General features: G+C 35.3%; 1 protein-coding gene across 2 annotated transcripts in view; it reads right to left on the bottom strand.

Moving 5' to 3' along the window:
* Window positions 1–20,877, bottom strand: part of HYCC1 (hyccin PI4KA lipid kinase complex subunit 1) — an 87,549-nt gene that overhangs the window by 41,362 nt on the left and 25,310 nt on the right. For both annotated transcript variants that reach the window (XM_061165058.1, XM_061165059.1), the window contains exons 2-3: window positions 6,630–6,708; window positions 1,024–1,125 (exon numbers count right to left, since the gene is read on the bottom strand). In XM_061165058.1, the coding sequence (XP_061021041.1) occupies window positions 1,024–1,125; window positions 6,630–6,680 (153 nt within the window). In that variant the 5' untranslated portion in view covers window positions 6,681–6,708. The remainder of the gene's footprint in view (window positions 1–1,023; window positions 1,126–6,629; window positions 6,709–20,877) is intronic.

A 20,877-nucleotide genomic window follows, 5' to 3' on the forward strand; every position in this document is an offset into this window, starting at 1 on the left:
GAGAAATACTTCTGAGTACATTTTAAGACTGAGTTTTCTCTTTAAGAATACAGGATACACACTGTCTTTACAACATTTATCAGGCTAAAAACTAGATTATTTGCTTTTATCCACATGCCATACATTTTGACTTTCCTCACCATTTCCAATCCTTATCTACTTCTACTATGAATGGTAGGATTTATAAGGACCAGAATCTGGGAGTAGAGTTCACTTTATCACTTTCAAACTAAATTTGCTATCTAAAAATGCAAAGGAAATGCAGGAGAGGGGAAGGCAGAGAAAAGCAGCAAGGGCTGGGAAAAACTTACCACCAGAACCAAACTACTAGCTACTCAGATTTCGTGCATTTTCTCAGTCCTCCATATGCTATTCCCTTCAGCTTGCAATGTCCTTTTACTTTCTACTTTCTACACCTGGGAAACGTGTGCAAATCCATCCAGACTCAGTTAAGCATTGCGCTGAAAGTATGTATTTACTTATTTTCTCCCTTTCCTCTTTTGGGACACAGGCCATGTGCTACTCATCTTTGATGAGTTTTCTGTTTGAGTTTTCTGTTTTCTGAGTTTTCTGTTGCCTAGCACTGTAGCTAACACATAATGGACACACAAATATTTGCTGAATGAATAAATGAATGCAGTGACCCAGGTTCTCCAAGATTATCCCCACAGATGGAGAGACAGACAGACACATACATAATACATAGAAAGATGAGCACTAACATGTTCAGAGATGGCTTCGGAATATGGTGATGCTATTTCTTGGCCTGAGAGATGATACATTGGAGCTCATTTTATCATAATTTTTTTTTATTCTGCCATTTTTCTGAATATAAAGTATTCTTACCTTTCTATTCATTTCTCAAAAGGAATCAGTTAAACACTCCAAAATATATATTACAGTTTTAAAAACTCTACTTATCTTACTTTTTAAAATATATGTATTACATTTCACAAGAAGTTAAAAATCAATCAAATGAAAACTATTAGCATGATGAACTCTGAGAGTACTTAGAGTACTTACCTCACTTTGTGGCTCCTGGATAACTTTATAGAGAGATGAAACTAAAGAACTCTTTTCCTTCAAATTTGTAGCATAATTTGGTAAAGATGTTTCCGGTAGCGTCTAAACAAATTTGAAAAATACACTTTACTTTTATGAAATGTCCCAAATAGGTAAATCCAAATACAGAAAGCAGATTGTCAGAAACTGGGGGAGGGGGAGTTGGGAAGAGGTAGAACTGAGAGTGACTAACTAGATACACATTTTCTTTTGGGGGTGATGGAAATATCCTAGGCTTAGATGATGGTGTTAACGGCACAACATTTTAAAACCAGCAAAAACCTCTGCATTATCACCTGAAAACAGTGAATTTTTCATTATGTGAACAATATCTCAACAAAAAAAATGGTAAAAATAAAACAAAAGATACATTTAATCCTCAACACCAACAGGGATACAAATTAATACCAACAATGCATCTTTGATCAGAGTTTGGAGTTGGAAATAAGAATACGAATCATTTGTAAAGCCAGAGATTTTTTGTAGCAACATACACGTTACCAATCTCATTAATAGTATTTTATTCTGTTTCTTAATAAACATGTTATATAAGGATCTAATGTTTCAAACCTTAAAGCCACAGATCATATAATGACTGTTAGGTAAGACTGTTCTCCTTTACAGAACTGGGGGGAAGTTTCTACTTCTTGGAACGGAGAAGAAGATAGCCACACTACCAACAAATTTCCCTAATGCCACTTAAAATGTCAACAACTAACCACAGTTTGGCAGGGTCACCCTTTCAGAAAGGACACCATGACCAGAAAGGAATGGGAAGAGATAAAACTCCAGTACTAAGTCAGACAGTTTTGGGTAAAGGTAGTAGGGAAATCTGAAAACAACAACAACAACAACAACTTCACTATAACAAATGACAAAAACCTATCCTTCTAGAGTATGACCTTCTTTAACAACTTCTGTCTTCCAAGTCTTTATTTTTTCCTAGGAAAAGTATTTCTATCAACCAACCAACTAATCAACAATGTTCATCCTGCAGCAGATATAATGTCTCAAGATACTCCTAATAGTCATTGTAAGATATACATCATTTCTTCCATGTCCCATATCCTAGTATTTTATGATTTAAAATGGGTTATGGTTAGTGTATATAGGTGTATGTGTGCATAAATAGACATAGAAAGTCAAACAGCATGTTTATAATAAGGATATTTGGTTCATTTTAACTTTACTGTGAATTCCTCAAAGGCAAGAACTATCTTATCTCTCCACCCACAGGATTTAGCACAAGGCCTTGTACTCAAATCTTTGCTGCAGACATTACATAATAGATGAACAAAATAAGAAATAAATACTGTCACTGTTACTCTTCAGTAGATTCTTGAAAAATAGGTCACATTTCACCTTAGGATATATAAGTGAATAGACTGTTTTTTTAATTTAATAGGACAGTTTTATTTACCAGAATGGTTAAGTAAATGTGAACTATCTGGGAACCTTCCACCATTCTTCAGGTGGGGAGGAGAGAGTTTCACTGCAACTGCTTACATAAAGAGGAGATTAGGGCTTTCTTTAATATTTCAAAAGCATGTAACAAAAGATCTCCAGGCAACATTCCATTTCTGTTATTTGATCAAGAGTAACCTAATACTGGTGGAATTTATATAAAAGGGAGTAACTGTCAAATAAACAACAGATGTCTAATTGCCTGGAAGATAATGAACCTAAGCTATATACATAAAACATATTAATGTGTGTGTGTGTGCATGTGTGCACATGTGTGTCTAAACATAAAACTTCAAACTAAGTGAATTGAAAAATAAATCTTAAAAAATGATTAGTGAATAAAAAGATTTTTACATGCACTATCTAGCCTAAAACTGAAACAGTCATTAAAAGTGTGAATTACAATTTTCAGTTATGTACCAATTAACCCTCATGAGGTAAAATGTTTTTTGTGAAATAGCCAAAAGTAACAGGACAGTTCTTTTCCGAAAAGACAAGTTCTAGAAAATATTCTGGGCCTAGGCTACTACTGCTAAATGAGAGGAAAGGTCTCCTAAAAAAAATTCTGTCATTATTTCATTTTGTGAATGTGAGAAAAGTTAACTTTTGTCAATAGAAGGAGAGAAAATACAATTGCTGTGTTTATGAACAGTGCTTTGAAAACCTTAAGATCTAAAAGAGCCTATGGATTTAAATATCATTACAACAAACCTTTAAATTTACATTGTACTAGTTCAAAGGTACTGGCCTTCTTAAGTACTAGTTAAGTTTTCTCACTTTGAAGAAGGCAGAACTAGAGACAAAAGAAGTAATAATGGGATAATATGGTAAGAAATTAGCCTTGGCAAAATTTGAAGACAGATGCTTCATATTAAAGTATCATTTGGCAGATGGCTTTTATAAAATATAAGGAAGTGATACAGGTTAGATGGAAGAGAATTAATGAAGATGGACAGATGGATAGAGAACCAATAAATAAAACAACTCTGACCAACAACACTACATATAAGACTAGATTTTGAGTCACATATTGTGATTCAGTGACTACCAGAAAATAAAAAAATCTGCTATATAAATCTACACATAACATTAAGAAAAACACAATACAATCTATAAGATAACATTTTATAAATAAGTATTTGAAATATAGAGATTGAACTAACAACTCATGAAATCTTAAAATAATGAAATCTGAGTCTAATCACTTTGTTGGTATACTAAGAGAATATTAATGAGGGCCCAAAGCTGGAGTAGATGCTAGTTTGTCCAAAGGCAAAAAAGAAAAAAGAAGAAAAAAAAAAGCACAACACAAACTACGTCATCTTGTGCATTTGAGAGAATGCTGAGTGAGGTTCAGGCTGCACCCATGGAAAAGTGTAGAGCTAAAATCATCTTCACACACCACCTATTTCAGTTTTGCTGGTGAGGATATTGAGACCCAAAGAAATTATGCAATTTGTCCAACATTGTAAAACCACCTAGAGGAAAAATTTGACTTCTCAGTCTTAAGTACCCTGTACCACTTATTTTATCAATCATGATGACCTTGGCTTATTAGCACCATGGTTATTAAACAACCAAGCAGAAACTCAGATAGAATGACAGATAAATAATCTCTAAATTTTATTTCTTAAATATTTTAACCAAAATATGTAACTAACATCACAAATCATTTCAAAAGACAAGATACTTTAATTTTAAAAGTAAGAGATTTGTTCTTATGTACTTTCCTATTTTCTATTATTTTTAGTATGTTGCTAACTTTGTCTGGTAACCTTAACCTCTTTACCAAACATAAACAGAGCTGAATTCAATGCACATTAACACAATTCAAGATAATTTTCAGAAATGCCTACCATATTAAACCAAAGAGTAGGAAATATCTTCCCTTATACTTGACAAAAATTTGTATCATTTGTTATATCAAATTGACTATATTTACTTTTGGATGGTTAGGGGAAAGTTAAATAACTTTTCAGTTCATGGGGTCCAGGATTTTACTTCTCTTCTCTCAATGAAAAAGTTTACTTCCCAGGAATGGAAGAGAATAAACAAACAGATGATAAGGGAAGAGAATTAGCCATAACTTTCAATTATTTGCCTTAATAGTTGACTCCTCCTCTATGTTCCCCATCCTTCATCATGCCCTCTTGCCACAACTCCCATTTTAAAAAATGGCTTAATGGCTATATTTCCTTTTGCAAATTTTACTTCACCATTAAACAGAAGAATATCCCAGAAGTGGTACTCAGCTGTTAAACTTGACAATTTTCATCAACTTGCCAAAATAATCATGATAATGAACCATATTAAACTCTCATGAAACAGAAAAAAAGCTTAACAACACAAGACAACTTATGTAAGAAAAAAAGGCACACACCAGATTTATTCAAACTGTTAAAATATGTAGACAGCACTGTATGCAGTGGACTATAGACAGTGAACTTCTATAAGTGCATGCATAACTACATCACTCTATGAATTAGGGGATCCATGGAAAGATAATTTATGACTACAAAAGCTGACAAAATGAAAATCTTTTTCATTCATCAGGATGAGATAACAACAACGGCTATGGCCAGCTACAAAATTAACAGGAAACATTGCTTCTCTCAAGGACATACTACAGCTGAAAAGTGTCATAAAAACTTCCATTAAAAAAAAAATTAGTTTTTAATGGAAGGATAATTGCTTTACAGAATTTTGTTGTTTCCTGTCAAACATCAACAAGAATCAGCCATAGGTATACGTATGTCCTCTCCTTCTTGAACCTCCATTTTTGAATGACTTCTGTATTCTTACTCAGTGAGGAGCTTTGTTATCTAAAATCAGAGATATCAAAAGTTTTGCTTTTTAAACATGTATCGATAAGAATGAAATATCCCACTCCTGCCTGGAGGATGTGAGTCACCTAGACACAGAGAATCAGGCTTCAGATTAGGGGTTTCTGAACCCAACATTCCACACAGATGTTAACTTTGTAGTTTCTAAGGACAATATGACCATGGGTCCACTTCACAATCCAGGTCTGATTTTAACCCCATTACACATAGCTCTGCTTTGTCTTGAGCCTATCAAAATACTATTTCATTTAAACTTCATCTGAACACCTTTCCTCCAAATCCTGTAATGATTTTACTTTTTTGTTTGGTGAGATGCCTACACAGTACCTATTGTATGGTGTCCCTCATTGAAGCAAGCTAATAACTCTGACTTTTGTCCAAGGTCTTGGGCTAATCAAGTTAGACAAAAAAACAAAAACCAAAGTGTCAGCCCAAACTTTTCATTCTTGTGGTTCCTGATCAGGAAGTTCACATAATTATGTGTAACAGTGAGACAGAGGACAAAAAGAAGGTGGTTAATTGGTTAATGTTTAGTCCCTAAGTCATGTAACCCCTTGGTCTACCACACACCAGGCTCCTCTATCCATGGGATTTCCCAGGCAAGAATACTGGAGTGGGTTGCCCTTTCTTACTTCAGGGGATCTTCCTGACCCAGGGTTCAAACCCATGTCTCCTACATTGGCAGGTGGATTCTTTACCACTGAGCAACCAGGGAAGCTCCAGTTTAACTGGTTAAAGAAACATAATTTTAGCTATCATAGAAAAGAGTTCATAAGATAACCAAACAGAGGTTTTGTTTTTGACCCACTAACCAAAAGTTATATACCCCTTTACAGGCACTGGGTTAGCCAACTAAAGAAAGATGCATTGATAGAAAGTTGTGCAAATATCTTCCCATCTTCTCCTCATCGCTGATCATGTCCATTTCCCCTGCCGCCCCAAACTGGGAGAAACATTTCAACCATGAATCGTTCATGGTGGTTAGGGACAGTGGCATCAACTTTCAGAGACCTGAATCATTCTTTGTGATGTTGCCATTAAAGGGAAAGGACAAACCTTTAAACCACTCGGCAAAGAAGGAGTCAATTTCCTCAGAAAGATTATTATGTGTAAATAATTCCCCAATAAGTTTTTTGGAAAATTCTTTTGCTTCCATAGATATTTAGCTTTTTAGTCATTAAAAAAGAAAGCCACCGGAATTTAAAACCCAGATAAAACTTCTTTGGAATACAGTTATTATAGTAAAACAGTAAATATTACCTTAAACTCCGACAACCATTCCTCCACAACCCCTTTCTCTGAAGTGAACATCTTTCCACATCTGTTCTAAATCTTCAATCTGAAAATTAACATAGAAAAATGCTAAAATATTGAATACATTTTCTTTATAGTCAGATTACCAAGGATAGAAGTGATCCTATAAAATTTAGCTACTTTTTTATTGAGAAATTAAAACAGTTTCAAACATAAGTTACTGAGTTAATATCAAAAATCAATGTACACAAATAGCATTGAAATGCAAGAATCATGACAAAAGTATAAACGATTATAATATGATGAAATTAGCTCTACAATTTTCATTCAGCTTTTAGTAATGTCAGCTGCAAAACATACTGGACATTTTTCCTTAGTTTAAATTAAATAATTCCAAAGAGATAATGGAACTGAAAAAAATATTTTAAAATTGTGAAAATATAAAAGACATGCATCCAAACTTGACTTTATAGAAAACATTAAAGTACTTTAATTTGCTCATATTTCAGTTCTTTAGTACAATAACTATCTAGGCAAGCCACTTGGTTTCCTGGAAGCTTAATATTCATAAAACAGAAGTAAAAGTGGTAATATCCAAGATAATGACTATATGCAACAACAGCTATTCATAAGATTGAAATTTACTTAAGTATAAATAAAAAAAAAAAGGTGAAGTTAAAGGAAATGCAAAACAAATTTATCTCAAGCAAAACTTCTGTCAACGTACAATATAGTTTTCTTCACACCTCCATCTATAACAGAGTGGACTGTTTCTTGAGGGGAAACTTTATTAGTTCTATCTGAACTTGCTAAACAGCTAAGTCAGGCACAAACCCTGCATTAACCTTCTTAATATTCATCAGAATTATCATGTAGAAGAAACCGAGGGAAAATTGACAGAAACTGAATCTTAATTCTATTCTTACTTGTAGTATAAACTTGGGCAAGTTATTTGCCTTCCTTTTTTCATTCATGAAATAGTAAAAACCACAGTACATACTTTCAATGGATTACTGTGAAAATTAAATGAAAAAATGTAAATAAAAACACCTGGCAATAAAAGTGTTGTTTTACTACGCAATACTATTATTGAAGACGATCAACTCATACAACTTTTGCTTAGTTGTCTATCAAAGTATACAGATACATCTTAAATAAAAAACACAGGTTCTTGCAAAGAATACATTCTAATGTTTCTACTGTTTAATTTCTATTAAAAATGGTTAAGAAAATACATATATTTGTTGATTCATTTATTCATATATGAAGAATTACTTGAGAGAGATGCATTTTACTTTTTTAGGATTAAAAAATAGCCCTTTTATTATTCTAAATTTTATCCTTTGATCAAGCCAAACTATTAAAAAAAAACACATTATTTTTACTGTATTATTCATTTTATAGTATTGTTCATTCACATAAACCAGGCTTTGAGTTTATGCCCAAAATGTTATGAAAACCCTGCTTGATCATATGTTATCCCCTTTAAAATCCAAAGGAGCAAAACATTCACATCTTTGGTTTTCAATACCATGAAAAATTCTTCTTTAGAGTAACTGGTTTGCTTTTATATTATGGATACTGTGAATCTCCTAGCAGATTCTCTTTGCTTTGATTTTAATAAAATGGGAGTCAAAGTTTCTGCCCTAACTCTACCCACAAAAAAGCTGGCTAGGATTAATTCTATTTATAATATTATATTACACACGTTCCCTTATTTTCTTTCTACCTAGATCTACTTTTTTTTTAATCCTGTTATACACATTTGTGAAGCAAAATGAAGCAAGGTAAATATAAGTACACATGAGTTTTCTTTTTTACTTATCCGCAGCTCATCTAGCAAATTAAGACAGAAAGCAATCACAAATAGAACCAGAAGTTACAAAGAATTGGGAAGATAAAATTTTTACAAAAGTTCAAAATAATTCTCTAATTAAAATTAATTTTTAAAAGGTTAAAATCAAGGGGGATATGCAAAAGGATCGAGAATAGTCAAAGCAATCTTAAAGAACAGCAGTGCTGGAGGACTTGGACTTCTAAATATTAAGGCTTACTACAAAACTTACTAAAAGCATGGTAATTAAGCCAGTGTGGTATTATCATATTATTACTATCAATAAAACCCAACGGAACAGAGCAGAATGGCTAGAAACAGACCTATACAAACATGATGATCTGACCTATGACCAAAGTGACTATGTAATTCAGTATGGAAAGAGTAATCTTTATAAAAAATGGGGTTAGGTCAACTGGACAGCTACATGGAATAGGGGGTAGAAAAAGAACCATAACCTACTAGCTAACACCATATGCAAAAGGCAGTTGCAGTTGGATCACAGATCTAATTTTAAAAAGCAAAACAAAGCTTTTAGAACATAAAAGAATACCTTTAAAACCTTGGGGTAGGCAAAAAAAAAAAAAATTAAACAAGAGACACAGAAGCACTAATCATGAAGGGATTGTTATAAACTGGACTCCATTAAAAGAATTTCTGTCTGCCAACAAATGAATGGATAAGGAAAATATGATATACACACAAACATACAATGGAATATTATTCAGCCTTCAAAAGAAGGAAATTCTGCCATTTGCAACAACATGGATGAATCTGGGAATCTTACGCTAAGTTAAATAACCCAGACACATAAAGACAAATACTTCAAGGTCTCACTTGTGTGTAGAATAAGTCAAACTCATATTAACAGAGAGTAAAGTAATGGTTTCCAGGGGCTGGGAGGGGGGAGGGTGGGGGTTGGAGGAATGTGGAGATGCTGGCCAAAGGGTACGAATTTTCGGTTATAAGATTAGTAAGTTCTGGTAACCTAATGGGCAGCATGGAAACCATGCTAATAAAATAATGTATACTTGAAATTTGCTAATTAAATAATGTATACTTGAAATCTGCTAGGAGAGTAGATTTTAAGTGTTCTCACTACACACATAAAAATTGGTAATTATGTGTAGTGATAGATTTGTTAATTAACTTGATTGTGGTATACCAAAACATCACATATACCTTAAATACATAATTATTTGGCAATCATATCTCAGTAAAACGGGGGCGGGGGAAGGGAAGAACTTCTAGTCACCAGAAGATACCACTAAGTGAATGAAAAGGCAAAACCAGAGTGGGAGAAGATACTAACAATTCTGTCAAAAGTCTCATATTCAGAAATAGAAGGAATTCATCAATTATTAAGAAAAAGGCAGAAAATTCAATAGGAAAAGCAAACACATCACTTATCCAAATGGAAATATAATATATGAAAGGTACACAAGATTGTTAGTCATCAGGGAAATATCTCACACACATACACACACACACGGTGAGAATGTAAGAGACAATACTAAATGTTGAAAAAGATATGAAGCAACCAGAATATTCATACACAGTTGGCACGAATGTAAATTGATACAGCATCTTGGGAAAACTTTGTTAATACCCTCTAATTGAACACATGTACACTCTAACAATTCCATGCATAAAAATGTACCTTACAGAAATGTGGATGTATGTCTCTGAAAGATGTGTTCAGGAACATTCAGAGTAGCAGTTTTTATAAATAGTCAAAAACTAGAAAGAAACCAAATGTCCACCAAGAGTAGAAATGATAAATTATAGTACATCATACATGGAGTTCTATACAACAATGACAATAAACAAACTGTAACTACATTAAGGTCACAATATTGGGAAATGGAAGGAAAAAAATATGAGTACATGCTACATAATTACATTTATATAAACCTGCAGAACAGGCAAAATTAATCAATTGTGTTAAAAGTTAGGAGAGTGGCTATTCTTGAAGGAGTTAATTCTTGGGTTCTAGTAATTGAGCTAAGAGCTGGTTATACAAGAGTGTTCATTTAGTGAAAATTCATCAAACTGAACAGATGATTTGTGCATTTTTCTGTGTGTATATTACAGTTAAAGCTATGTTTTTTCTAGTAGTCATGTATGGATGTGAGTTGGACCATAAAGAAGACTGAGCGAGGAAGAATTGATGCTTTTGAATTTGGGGGTTGCAGAAGACTCTTCAGAGTCCCTTGGACTACAAGAATATCAAATCAGACAATCCTACGGAAATCAACCCTGAATATTCACTGGAAGGACTGTTGCTAAAGCTGAAGTTCTAACACTTTGGCCACCTGATGCAAAGAGTTGACTCACTGGAAACGACCCTGATGCTGGGAGAGACTGAGGGCAGGAGGAAAACGGGGGCAACAGATGATGAGATGGTTGGATGGCATCACCGACTCAATGGACATGAGTTTGAGCAAATTCCTGGAGATAATGGAGGACAGAGGAGCCTGGCATGCTACAGTCCAAAGCGTCAGACACAACATAGAAACTGAACAACAGCAAATTACACAGTAGTAACACCAGACCACCCCGCGCCTCTTATTCACTTGCTAGATGTCAAATGGGAGCCCTCAACCGCAGACCTAAGTTTACATGAATACTCAGTGAAATTGTCCCTCCGCATGCTTCTTTGCCTTCCTCTGCAGAGCCCAAAAGAACAGCTCCTCCAGAACACCTCCTCTACCCTGAAACTTTCACAGCCCCACCACCACTTCTTACAGCAGGTCCATCAGGATTATTAATGTCATCGCCCCCCCCCCCCCAGTTGATGTCAGGAACCACTAGAAACTACAGCTCCCAGGTTACACTTGCACATGTTCATAGCTCTTTGAGGGCCCTCTATTTCATCCCCATCTCCTATTCCACTCTAATTCTGGAAGGAAGTTCTCTTTCCCTGAGCCTTCTGAAATTAACAATCTGTCACCAGCAAAACCCTCTAAACCTTCAACAGTTTTCTGAATGTCACTTTCTTCTTGTTCTAACAAGAAGCCTGGCTCTTCTCTGAAGATATCCGCTTTCCCTGAAAGCTTCTCAAAGAGTGACTGCCTTTCCTCTCAAATCCCTGGAAGAAACCACTGGCCCTAAAGGTAATATTACCATTTCAGATCAATCTCCCTCTCTCCCATCCTCCCAACGCTGTTCCGAAACACATGTAGCTGTCATCTATCAATCAATCCCTCCCCTCCAGTCATCCCTCTCCTTCATTTCTAGATGATTTTAGCTCGGCTCATTGTCATGCTTTCAAATTACTCTTATTTAATATCTTAGTGTTTTTTCTTCTCACTCAGTGAACTCTTAATTCCTAAAAATCTCCTCCAGCAATACTGTCTTCTTCCCTGTCTCAGCAACTCAGTCATATGATTATAACCTAGACCAAAAATTCAGGTCAGGACCATTTTTTAAAATATTTTAAATATTAGCATTAATTCATTGAGCTGACCTGAGAGAACACCCAAGAGTCAAAGCTGGAACAACTTGAACAACAGAACAAACAACATAGTAGTGAATTATTATCCAAAGTATAAAATAAATATACAAGTCTATATTGAAATAAATAAATGACTAAATAAACAAATATCAGAGAAGAAGAGACAAGCCTTGCTTTCAGATAATATATGTAGATACATCCCTCTCCAGAAAGTTTAGTCCATGTCTCCCTATGGACCAAAATGGGCTGGTCATAGTGATTTGCTTCCAAAGATGAGTATTGAGAAGGGGAAAACAGTAACTTTATAGCAGAGAAATCTGATAAACACTGGCTTGACCAAGGTTAACAACACCCATGATGGCATGTGAATATCATGTACCCTTGATATGATGAGAAAGGCACTTACTTTATCTCTGTGATATTCCTTCTAAAAAGCAATAAACCCAGTATGATCATGATACAAACATTAGAGGAAACTTAATTTTGGAGACATTTTACAAAATATCTGAACTATATTCCTCAAAATGAACAAGGTCATGAAAAATAAAAAATACTGAGAGACTCTAATAGGCCAGAGAGCCTATTAGGTGACACTACACAACCATAAATGCAATATGGTCACCTGGACTGGATCATATTGAACAGAAAAGAAAAGGGACAGTTTACCAAAAAAAAAAAAAAAAAAGCCCTGGTGAATTTCTAATAAAGACTGAAATTTAGTTAACAGCAATATAATAGTAATGACAAATATACAATGATAACATTACATTAGGAGAAACTGAAACTGGGTGTGGAGTACACAGGAATTCTCTGTACGATCTTTGCAACTTTTCTAGAAATTCAAAATTGTTTAAAAATTATTGAAGTTCTGATGTATTTCTATTCTAGGATCCAATCCAAATGATACTGTATTCAAAAACAAAATACTGAAGTACATCAACACACAAGCACATATTCATATCTTCTGATAACATTCTACACCATTCGTTAAAAGCTTCAATTTCAATACTTTCATAATACTTCATTATACAAAGGCTTCTCAAACCTAAGGAGCAAATTCTCTTCCATTACACCTTACTCTCTGCACTAATCGGAGATGACAAAAAAACTAATTTATGAAGAGATTTCTTATCTAGTTGCTGAAAGTTAAAAAAAAGGGAAATAATTATAGTACTAAATTACAAACATGCATGAAAATTCAAATCATGTTTACTTATCATTAGTTGTGTTTTAAACACAGTAATAAACTCAAGCATTTTTGTTGTCTTCCATGGGGTCAAAAATCCTCAGCACAATATAGAAATATTTTTAATTAAATTTGTAATTTCATAGAAATATTAAACTATACCATAAAATTATAAAAAGTAAAAATTTCAACTGGCATTCATGCAGTTTTAAATTACCAAGTCAAGCCAGTTTGAAACAAATCTAAATACGATAAAGCTTATAAATTCTTTTAGACGACAAGTTTTTTAAAATTTCATAAAAGGAAAAAGTATATTAAGAAAAATAGAAAATGTACAAATATTTAAAATGAGACTGGAAACAAAAATGCATTACACAAGGAAGAGGTTAATGAAATTTTATAAAATGTAGAATAAGTATCCAGAGAAACAGAAGATGAAAAAGCAAGAGTGTGTGCCAGCTGAGCGAAGTTTTTCTTTGTCTTTCCCACACATTGCAACACTCTAAAAAATCTCTCCATTAGTCCTAGCTTCCATGATGAATAACAGTTATGACTAAAGGTACCACTAACGACTAGCTAGGACAAGAAGCAAACGGACCACAAAATTGAAACAGGGTTTTAAAAACTATTTCTGTCTACCAGCACTCAGCAAGAAGCTCTCTACAGTCGCTATCTCACCCCCACATTTCATATCTAAGATGTAATAATCTTTTAACATTTATGGCAGTCTTGATTATGTAACTTTGAAGTTTTAGGAAACTAATTAGATATCTCAAGTAATATTTTAAAATATATTCTCACATTAAAAAAAAATCTTTATTCTTCTCAAAGGCAAAAGGAACAAAATTAGGTATTTCATACTGTGTAACTAACTTCCTATTTTTCTCAAACATATCTTGGAAAAGAATATTTAAAATTGTATTAGAAGGCTTGCTAAGATTCAATGCAGTAGTTCACAAGCAGAGTTAGTCTGTGTGAAATTAATTTTTTATATTTTCAGTATGTAATAAAACATTTATAAATCTCTTATTCTTTAGTCGCTGCATTATATTTTAATTTTAACTCTGATAATGATTCCTGAATTCCTCAAGAAACTTTCCAGAAAGCATATCATAAAAGTGTTGTCACAAAAGGTCTATACCTTATTACATTTTACTCTCATCCAATTAAGGAAGAACACAAAAAGAAAAAAGAATACTTATAATTTTCACTGCAAAACTCTAAAAAATATTTTTACTATTATTTCTCATGCATCATGAAGTATTAACTAGAAATTAATACTGAATCTTCTAAAACCATTTGCTTTATATGTCATGAAAATCAAGTTTCTATAAATCTAAAGAATAAACAAATTTCTGTAAGCAGATAATAACATATCACAAAGTTTTAACTTTTCTGTACTATGAAATAGGGCCATTACAAGTAAATTAGGTGCTATCAGATTATCAAGATTATTAGTTGAATTTTAGGAAAACAGAGCAGAAGGAAATGTTCAGATTATGTTATAGAATAAACTTAGTTTAATCTCAGTGATTTTACTGCTTAGAAAATGACCAACAACTGGAGAGCTCTATGAAACTGGGGCACCTGGGCTGTTGCTTGAAAAGAAGTGGTGCTGGCTGCCTCCCTGCCCACGTGTGTTCTCAAGTGAGCAGTTTCCTCTCAGGGCACAGGGGGAAGAAACAGAATTTACAGCCATAGCAGAGGTGTGGGAAATCTTTCCGAAGACCCATAACTTAGGCCTATTTTCCCCACAAATCAAAAATATCTGGTTATTAAAAATATAGCAGAGATTTTGACTATGGCAAATGTCTTTCAAATTCAGCATCTTTTGCCTACCCCAAGGACAAATACAACTGTGCTGGGATAACCAAAGTATTATGGCAACCAGGCCAGTGTATTTCTTTTGTAAAAGGTAGGACAACTGGAAGAAAGGTAGCAATCCCTCTTCTCATTCCCCACTTCCAGCTTCCTATTCTTCTCAAAACTTCCAGGACTTCAGAAGAATCTTTTGTCCGGGGAAAGGATATCTGATTTGAACTCAAATATTTTTGTAAGTGAGAAAAATTAAAAAAAAAAAATTTTTGTCAATAACAACTTTGGTATCTGGATTGTTCCCATGAGCTGCTCTCACCAAAAGAATGCAGTGAACACATGCTGCAACTTGATCTGCAGCTTTCACTTTTTTTTTTCTCAATTGGGGAATAATTGCTTTCCAGTATTGTGTTGGTTTCTGCCATACATCAAATGACTCAGCCACAGGTAGACATACGTCCATACATCCCCCCTCTTGAACACCCCTCACATCTCCCTGCTCATCCCACCCCCGCAGTTGTCACAAGGGCACTGGGTTGAGCTCAGTTTACTGTGTTACACGGCAAATTCCCACCTGCTATCTATTTTACCCATGGAAAATGTATATGCTTCCCTGGTGGCTCAGACGGTAAAGAATCTGCATGCAATGCAAGAGCCCCAAGTTCGATCCCCGGGTCAGGAAGATTTCCTGGAGAAAGGAATGGCAACCCACTCCAGTATTCTTGCCGGGAGAATCTCATGGACAGAGGAACCTGGTGGGCTACAGTTCATGGGGTTGCAAAGAATCGGACACATCCGAGCAAATTTCACTTTCACTTTTTTCACTTTTCAAATTATATGTTCCCATGCTATTCTCTCAATTTGTCCTACCCTTTCCCTCCCCAAGTCCACAAGTCTGTTCTCTATGTCTACATCACCATTATGCAGCTTCCACTTTCATGTGTTTAGAATCCAGCCACCATACTATAAGAAGCCCAAACTATCATGAAAAGTTGCAAGGGAAAGAACTGAGACCCTGGCTGAGAGTCAGTACCAAGTACCAGCCACAAGACTGAGCCATTTGGATATTCCAACCAAGCCAAGCCTCCAGATGACTATAGCTTCAGCTGACAACATGAAGCAGATCTGCCATGCTATAATTAATCTAGTCAAGCTCAGATTTGTGAGAGATCAAAAATACTTGCTGTTTGAAGCCACTAAGTTTGGGGATGGTTTGTTAGGCAGCAACAGATAACCAGAACACCATCTTAATCAAATATCTAGGGTATACCTTTTTCATACAAGGCAGTGTGCTCTTATTAGAGAATATCGGATTTTTCAAAACATGATCCCTGCCATCAAGGAATTAGATTTTTCTCTAAAAAGTTGTAGTAAAACTTATTATAAATGGAACATAACCTACAAATGTTCAATTAACATGTTTACATTTTGCTAATGTATACTTTTTGCCTATCCTACTGTTAATGATGAGACATTGTGATATAGTTGGCCAGAATTCAAAGTTTGGAAAAGTCCATAGCCACAAAGCAAAACAAAACTCAATTAATAACTATCTTATCTTAAATGCTATGCTTAATCAACAGAGCCAGCTTATCAGAGTAACCATCACAGTCATTAATACGCTATGTAAAAGTTGCTTTTATTCATTAGGTATAAACTATTTCATTTTGTACATATCCTTATACCAGCACCTCTGGATTTTCCTAAGACATCAAATGATTTCACTTAAATTTTCAGTTAAAAAAATGATGTTGCATCTTGGTTTTCTTCTTTATAGTACTGCTTGTTGTTTAATTGCTAAGTTGTGTCTGACTCTTTTTGCGACCCCATGGGGTGTAGCCCGTCAGGCTTCCTCTGTCCATGGGATTTCCCAGGCAAGAATACTGGAGTAAGATGCCATTTCCCTCTCCAGGGGATCTTCCCAACCTAGGGATCAAACCTGCATCTTCTGCATTGACAGGTGGGTTCTTTACCAATGAGCCACCAGGGAAACCCTCTTTATAGTATAGGAAAAGGAAAAAGGAAAGAGAAGTTGCTCAGTCGTGTCCGACTCATTGTGACCCTGTGGACTGTAGCCTACCAGGCTCCTCCGTCCATGGGATTTTCCAGGCAAAAGTACTGGAGAGGGTTGCCATTTCCTTCTCCAGGGGATGTTCCCGACCCAGGTATCGAACCTGGGTCTCCCGCATTGCAGCAGACTCTTTACCCTCTAAGCCACCAGGGAAGCCTCTTTACAGTATAGATCTTTGCAAATTTTGAAATAATAAAAAATTTTAAATGATACAATAGGGATTCAGGTTTGACAGAACAATTAATTAATAACCCTTATTATTGGAAGCCCCAATATAAAATAGGCTATTAACAGAAAACATATAATTTCCAAAATTATAGACTATGATAGATTTTTCATCTGTCTAGGATTTTATAAAGTCTCATGAAAATTGAAAGGTAAACTAGAAAAATTCTTAAAGTCCCTGCTCATCCTACATCGATATATAGATTAATTATTCAAAAAAAAGTTGAGTAAAATGTTATAACAATGTACCACCTTAAAGTTACAGAAAGGGATATATGCATAAGACTACAAAACCCATGTGTCCAATAGCCACATCTCAAAGCACAGGATGAACACAGGCTGCTTTCACAGTGATGATGTTCCATTCTTTCTTTGCTGAATGCCTTTCTAACTTACTCATCTTGTCTATGTCCCCTATAGCTATCCTAGTCCTATCACAACTTTTATGCTCCAGACACATACTCTCCTCCGCACCACATCGGCATTTCTCAATTCCCAAAACTAAATTCTTCAAGTAATTTTCTGTACCAGTTCCTTATTTTGATCCTGCCCACAACTCAAAGCCAACCTGGAAACTGGCCAGCCTGAGGACAGATATCTCCACTTGGTCCAACAGTTGAGATCAAAGATATAGACAAATATAGATGCAAGTTTATTTTGAAGGGGCTTTGTGTGGGCAAAAACAGTAAACATATCTAGAATCTACTACAGATATAATATCCCAGGAGAAATCTAACAAGCTGAATACCAGGACACAACATTTCAATCAGGAAAACCTAATTTTTTTTTTAAACTTTCCTTTGTAATCATGTCTCACAGAAAGATCTCATATGCTTAGAGTCAGTTAAACCTCAAGACTTTTTTCATACAAACTGTTTCCAAACCAGGTCACTCCTATCTTATACTTAACCAATCAATTCTTAAGAATCTAAGTGACAATTTAGCATTTTAGATTGATTCACACATCACAGATACATAAACATCTGCTCAGTGAATGAATAAGTGAGCAAACCTTTGAAACTTTGCTGATTTGGGCCCTGAATTCCATTGTTTTTTAAATATAACATTTACCTTGTTATATTAGCTCTCCATCATAGCTGACATCATAGCATACAATAAAAGTGATCCTGAAGGCAAGGAATTTTGTACTAGAGGAAAAGTAAGCAAATGGGGTTAGAGATACGTTGTAAAGCTATCCATATGTAAGAAATTATTAGTGCAATAAAAATAAATAACTTTTCCCAAAGTAGACACAGGCTAAGTACAGAAGGCACCAAACTAAGTACATATACATGATAAAAATCTATTTTCAATGTTTAGAACGGAGAAGGAATAGGGGCCTAGGCTGAACAAAGTTCCAGATCAGCCAATGAAATAGGAATCTCTGAAACAGATAACAGGAGAAACATCAAGGAGAAAATCAAAGTATACAAGAATTATAACAATGAATCTTATGACTGTGTAAGAAGACAACAAAGAAAACAAATAGTTCCAATGAAATGAAAGCACTGAAAGCCAGTGCTTTCATTGGGATCTAATAGAGAAAAAGGAAAAAAAAAAAAAAAAAGACATAGGCAGTATAGTCACAGAGTTTTTACAATTAAAACACAAGAAAAACTACTTTTGCTTGTTGTCAATGAAGACAATTCCATTAAAATGGAAATTTTCCAGTTCTTATAATCAAGAAACTAAGTGAAAGTTGCAGTCATGGCCAACTCTTTGGGACCCCATGGACTATACAGTCCCAGGAATTCTCCAGGCCAGAATACTGGAGTAGGTAGCCCTTCTCCTCTCCAGGGGATCTTCCCAACCCAGGGATCGAACCCAGGTCTCCCACATTGCAGGGGGATTTTTTATCAACTGAGCCACAAGGGAAGCCCAAGAATACTGGAGTGGGTTGCCATTTCCTTCCCCAGGGCATCTTCCCAATCCCGGGATTAAACCCGGGTCTCCCATATTGCACGCAGGCTCTTTACTGTCTGAGCCACTAGGGAGGCCCCCTCATTGGCTTTAACCAGAGAAAATGACCTTGAACTTAAAGTATCAATGCTTTTCAGTTCCTTTTTTAAAATCTTTATTTATTTATTTATTTTTGGCTGTGCTGAAACTTCGTTGCTGCAAGAGGGCTTTCTCTAGTTGCGGTAAACGGACTTCTCACTGCAGTGGCTTCCCTTGTTGCAGCTGATGGATACTAGACATGCAAAGTCAGCAGTTGGCAGCACACAGGCTTAGTTGCCCCACAGCATGTGGAATCTTCCCAGACCAGGGATCCAGCCTGTGTCCTCTGCACTGGCAGGTGGATTCTTAACCACTGTACCACCAGGGAAGTCCTCAGTTTCTTTTAAACCAACAACCTACTTTAAGCATTGCTTGATGCAGAAGTCATACTAACAAGATGCTAGAAGTATGGCACAGTAATAGCTGGTATTACAAGACTATAATGAAAAGAATTTTTATACACAAGAACATTCTTAGTCTTTACAAATAAAAACATAAGGTTTCTTAAAAAATAAAGCCCTTTGGTTAAGAACTTTCCATTTGCCTGCCAAATGATTTCTTATATCTATAATTAAGTGGCTGGTTTCAATTTGTTAATCAAATAAAGTACAAATTATTTTGGAAGATTAAGAAAAAGTTTTTGCTCTTCATCTTGTTCAGTTATGTCCAACTCTTTGTGACCCCATGGACTGCAGCACGCCAGGCTTCCCTGTCCTTCACCATCTCCTGGAGCTTGCTCAAACTCATGTCCATTCAGCCGGTGATGGCATCTGACCATCTCATTCTCAGTCGCCCCCTTCTCCTCCTGCCCTCAACCTTTCCTAGCATCAGGGTCTTTTCCAATGAGTTGGCTCTTCGCATCTGGTGGTCAAAAGATCTGTAAGATTATTTTTTTTAATTACAAATGACCTGAAAAGAGAATATTATGAAGAACTTCACCACTAGTGTATGTAACTTCAAAAGTTTAAGACTGTATGGTAATTACAGGCAAAGTTCAGTTCAGATACTAGAAGCAGGAATATATACAGTCAAGTATTCAATAAAGATTTGTTGAATAGAGAAATAAATTTCATCCTTCATAATGCCTGTCAAACATGCCATCTGCTCTCCATCTCTACGGCAACACCCTCAGTCTCGGTTTTTATTGCCTCTGTAGGCTCCAATCACACAGCCTTCCTGCTCCTGTTTCTTCTCCAGGGCACTATACATATTACCACCAAACTAATCTTCCTAAAACAACTGCTTTTCTCCTGAAACATACTATGACACTTTTCCATATCGTATTTGTCAGATCTTCTACCTCAAGCTCCCCTTATAATACAGCCACAATTTATCTATCTAAATTTTACTTACTGCTGTTCTCCAAAATGCATCTTGTCATTCCAACCTCCATGCCTGCCTATGCCTTTCCTCTCTACTGTATCTTCCTTTTATGCCTCAGTTTTTTATAGCCTTCCCAGGAAATACTCAGGGCCTGCACTGATGAAGGGCTGGCAAGGCAAACTGTCAGGAGAGAACTATGGCACGACATCTGTGAGCCACAAAAGCATCATTTGATTGACTTGTTTAAAGACTGATGGATTAACTGACTGACCTTGACTTAGAAAAAAATCTTACTAGAATTTTTTCAAGAATATTTTTACAAGAATTCTAGATTCCACTAATAGA

The sequence above is a fragment of the Dama dama genome, chromosome 18 (assembly GCF_033118175.1).
Source record: "Dama dama isolate Ldn47 chromosome 18, ASM3311817v1, whole genome shotgun sequence".
NCBI lineage: Eukaryota > Metazoa > Chordata > Mammalia > Artiodactyla > Cervidae > Dama > Dama dama.